Genomic DNA, 4,770 nt, shown 5'->3' with positions numbered 1-4,770 from the left:
TGCTGAGCACCACCACTGCTCCTGTGGAGTAATTGGCTTTATTATGGTCAAAATCTTCCTGTGTTTCTCCATTGGGGGTGGCACCCCACTGCAGGTGGCTGGAGCTTCATTAGTGCTGGAATGACCCAGCCTGCCGGAAATCCTTCCTGCAGATGGAGGGGTTCCAACAGTGAGCATGGTGAGATTCCTGGGGGCTGGAGGGAGGGGTGGTCACGCACTGACCCAGGGCACAGGGTCTGGGCATTAATGGAATCATATCACAGAACGGTTTGGGTTTGGGAGGCACCCTGAATGTCGTCTTGTTTCACTGCCCGGCCATGGGCAGGGATGCCACCCTGCTCCCGTCAATCCAAGGAGGGATCCTAAGCCCCGAACTCTTCCTCCCATCCCCTGGAGCAGCCCAGCCCACAGACCTCCTCTCGCATTCCCGTGGGTAAACTCTTCCAAATTCCTTTTACCAAATTAATCACCAAGAGAGATCTGCACAACAGTAATTATTCAAATCAGGGATTGCTATTTATAGGGATGCGCTCTGTTGTTCGCAGAACGCATCCCGTGCACGCCCGGCTGCTGGGCACTTCCCATATCAGAATGGTTTGTAGGACTCCTCGCGCCAGCCTGTTTTCCCAAAGTCTGGCTGTGCCTTGCCGTAGCCTGGGGTGCGTCCCGCCGGTGCCGTGGGGTCCCGGGGACAGGAGGTGCCCTCGGTGGGCTGGGGTGACACGGAGCCGGCAGGAACCCGCTGGCGCATCTGCGGCAAGAGCCGCCTGCTCGTGTGCGGGGCCAGGTGGGGCTGCAGGGGCGGGGGACGGCACCCCAGGGCGTCTGGAGCTGCCGAGCGGGGCAGGGAGCCTCCCGGTCCGCTCCTGGTCCGCTCCCCGTCCGCTCCTGGTCCGCTCCCCGTCCGCTCCCGGTCCGCTCCCCGTCCGCTCCCGGTCCGCTCCCCGTCCGCCGGGATCCCGCGGAGGTACCGGTGCTCCCACCGCCCCCGCCTGCAGCGCAGCCGGGCCCCCTTCCTCCCCAGGCCAGGGAGCTGGTGAGCTGTTTGTGGGTGGATTTGGGGCCAGACCGATTTCTGGAGTGCTGGGAGGCTGGCGCAGAGCTGCCAAATTCCCCGTTAACAATAGCCACGGGAAAAGCCCTCCCTCCCGAGCGGCGAGAGCAGCCGTGCCCTGACGGGGACAAGGTGTCCCTGACAGCTGGCGGTGCCGGGCTGGAGGTGGCCGGGCAGCAGGGACAGGCAGGAGTGACCCCACGCACGGGGCGATGCTCGGGGGGCGATGTCGGCGTTGGGCACCCGCGTGGGGCCGCCCCAGCATCGCCCGCTCGCTCCCTCCGTGCAAGGGAAACGCGCCTGCGATTTCGGTCTCTCGTGAGGAGAGCCGGAATGCCCGTGAATCCTCCGTCCTGCACCGCCGTTTTGTTTCCCGGACCTCCCTCCTGAAGGCCGGGTGTCCGGGGGGAGGCTGCCCCATGGATGCGGCACCAAAGCGCTCCTGCAGCGGTCCCACACAGCTCTGCGAGCTTCCTGTGACCCCGGGGCAGCTCGCGAGGGATGGGGTTTGTGTTTTAGGTAACTGCTTTTAGTTTAAATTAAAATGGAAAGATTTTAGGGAAGAAGAATCCAAGGAGCTGCTCGGGCAAAGCTGTGTGAGCTGCATCCCTACAGCTGCATTAAAAACTGTACTAACAGAGTTTTGTAGTGAGGATGGGTCACGGAGGACAGGATCTGATAGACCGTGGAGGAAGGGATCTGATGCTCAGGGACTCCTTTGGTGCAGAGCTCCTGAGTGCTCTGCGATTCCCGCTGGATCCCTGTTTATTTGCAGTTTACCATTCGCACTGTGCCAGAGAGGCCGAGCTGTTGGCATGGCAGCACAGCTGCCAGCTTCCAGCACTAGTAATACCTTCTGTCTTAACACCTCACATCCGTTTTTGTTTCATGCAATATTTATACTGAACTGCTTTTAAAAAATTACAAAATGGGTTGTTAATATTAGAGAATAGTAGTTATTTTTATATAATACTTCTCATTATCATTATTATAGAATCAGTTATTATTTTGATCAATTTTATTTTTAAAGACAATCCACTGCCATACTGTGTTCCTCTGGACCAGGCTTTTGGACTCTCTTGGTTCAGGTTATTTTAGACGTGAAATTGAGTGTGAACAGGGAATCCAACCTGTTGCTGAAGATACAGTGGCTTTTTCATGCACAGAGTCAATATTTTCGTGTGCAACAAGACCACAGTTTTTCAGCACTTACCACTTCCTCCTGCATTATGGCTAATTCCTTATGGTTTGAGTTTTGAGATTTAAGACTTGAGTGTTAATGCAGAAGCTGCTGATAACAGTTATATCCCATTCTTTTTGTGTGTGACTCTGGCTCTGATTCAGCCTCTAGGGCTCTTCAGGCCTCTCCAGGGCAGCAGCACATCCCTTCCTTTGGCTGGAGGGAGAATTCCATCTCACATAGGTTTTCCTCTGACACAAAGGTCTTTTCCAAGTGCCTGGTTAAATTTTAGTTCTGCTAGATTTGCTCTGGAAAATGCTGCAAAGCAAATTGAATTTGGTCTCAGAGCTAAAAGGGGAGGGAGAGAAGTTTGGAGACAAGGAACATGAGCAGCCAACTTCAAACCCGGAGTTCTTTTGTTCTCTACTCTAGTGTGAGTCCAGGGGCCCCTAGAACTCTCCATTCTTAGTGCCTGAGAACATCTTGTTCATCCCTGCAAACGCTTGACCACTCCTCTCTCATCACCTGACTTCTTCCTTCTACTCTGGGCTCACAGAACACAGAAAAATCACAGTATTCGTGCAATAATACTGTCTCCAGTCACTCTGCTCGCAGTGGAAGCACTGGAAGAAAAATGCAGAAATGTTGTGTTAAAATCAAGTGAGGAGGAAATCTGGGCGTTGCCTTTTACCGTAGCAGGAGTGTGGGGACAGCTTGCAGTGCAGTGCAGACCACGGGGTTTGTACACTGGGGTTGCACCTCTGGCTGTGGCTCTTTGCAGACCAGAGCAGGTGACACGTGGCATTTGGTGCTGCTGGAAGAGCTCAAGCACCTAAAATAACGTTCTGTAGTGTCTTCTGTCTTTGCTTTCAGGTGAACATGTCCCCGTTCAATCTGACCGGCTCGACACCAGCCACGTTCATCCTGACTGGGATCCCAGGCATGGAGCAGTTGCACGTCTGGATCTCGATCCCATTCTGCTCAATGTACCTGGCAGCCCTGCTGGGAAATGTTGTCCTGCTGTTCACCATATGGACCGAGCACAGCCTCCACCAGCCCATGTACCTCTTCCTGTCCATGCTGGCCATTGCCGACCTCATGCTCTCCACCACGGCAGTGCCCAAGATGCTGGCTCTGTTCTGGTTCCGAGCCGGGGAGATCTCCTTTGGCGCCTGCCTGACCCAGATGTTCTTCCTGCACTTCACCTGCTCGGCGGAGTCGATGATCCTGTTGGTGATGGCCTTGGACCGCTTTGTTGCCATCTGCTTCCCGCTGCGGTACGGGGTGGTGCTGACCCCATCAGCTGTGGCCAAAACAAGGCTGGCAGCTTTGCTGAGGAGTTTCTGCATCATTTTCCCCTGCATTTTCCTCCTGAGGCGGCTGCCATTCTGCGGGCACAACGTCATCCCGCACACCTACTGCGAGCACATCGGCATCGCCCGCCTGGCCTGCGCCGACATCTCCGTCAACATCTGGTACGGCCTCATGGTGCCTTTCACTGTGGTCATGCTGGACCTGGTCCTCATCGCTGTCTCCTACGGCTTCATCCTTCTGGCACTGTCCAGGCTCCTGTCCAGGTCTGCCCGCCACAAGGCTTTCCACACTTGCAGCTCTCATGTCTGTGTGCTGTTCCTGTTCTACATCCCCGCCGTTTTCACTGCTCTAACGCAACGCTTCGGTCGGAACATCCCCCCCACGGTCCACATCCTGCTGGCCAACCTGTACGTGCTGTTCCCGCCACTGCTGAACCCCATCGTGTACGGGGTGAGAACACAGCAGATCAGGGACAAGGTTGTGAAGGTGTTCGTCTGCCCCAAGAGCCACCTGCTGAGATGATGAGAGTGAAAATGATGGACACCTAAATGGGACTCCAAACTCCCCGCCCCAAATTCTCTTTCAGGCAACGTCCCCAAGTCTTCTGCTTCCCCAGTCAAATACTGAACACCCAACATCCTCACACCACTGTCCCCAGGTTTGTGCAAAATGCAAGATAAAGGCAAAAATCAGCATCTCTGACTGGCAATGGAAGGAGAGTGATCAAAGTGAGAAACTACCCCAGGTATGTCACCTTTGGGAAATCCCAAAATCCCAGAGTAGCTGGGGTGGAAAGGGACCTCCAGAGATCAGCTCATCCAACCCTCCTGCTCAAGCAGGTTCATCCAGAACAGGTTACACAGGATCATGTGGGTGGATTTTGAACATCTCCAGGGAAGGAGATGCCCAACCTCCTTGGGCAGCTGTTCCAGTGCTCGGTCACCCACACAGTAAAAGAGTTTTTCCTCATATTCAGCTGAAACTTCCCATGTAAATCCCCTACGAGGAGCAGGTAGGTGGAATTCCACTGTGGTGTGACAATAAATCTCCATCTCAGCTGTGTTCTCTGGAGTCAGGTGGAAAGATGTATAATGAGTGTGTTCTTCTGAATGACACATGTATAATGAAATTCATCTTAGAGATTTATTCTTCATTAAAATTCATGGTATTGAAAAATCTCCAAAAGGAATAATACAGAAATAAAAGCAGGTGTTGCACTTCA

The 4,770-nt window shown here is 54.0% G+C and overlaps 1 protein-coding gene across 1 annotated transcript; it reads left to right on the top strand.

Moving 5' to 3' along the window:
- Nucleotides 1-568: 568 nt before the first annotated feature.
- LOC116440446 (olfactory receptor 52B2-like) lies at nt 569-4,210 on the top strand. Its single transcript, XM_032101286.1, has 2 exons — nt 569-659; nt 3,108-4,210. Exon 2 carries the CDS (start codon nt 3,114-3,116, stop codon nt 4,068-4,070), a length of 957 nt encoding a protein of 318 aa, XP_031957177.1. The 5' UTR covers nt 569-659; nt 3,108-3,113; the 3' UTR covers nt 4,071-4,210.
- Nucleotides 4,211-4,770: the final 560 nt, after the last annotated feature.

The sequence above is a fragment of the Corvus moneduloides genome, chromosome 2 (genome assembly GCF_009650955.1).
Source record: "Corvus moneduloides isolate bCorMon1 chromosome 2, bCorMon1.pri, whole genome shotgun sequence".
NCBI lineage: Eukaryota > Metazoa > Chordata > Aves > Passeriformes > Corvidae > Corvus > Corvus moneduloides.
The sequence above is the reverse complement of the archived record's forward strand: the minus strand, read 5'-3'. Positions and strand labels throughout refer to the sequence as shown.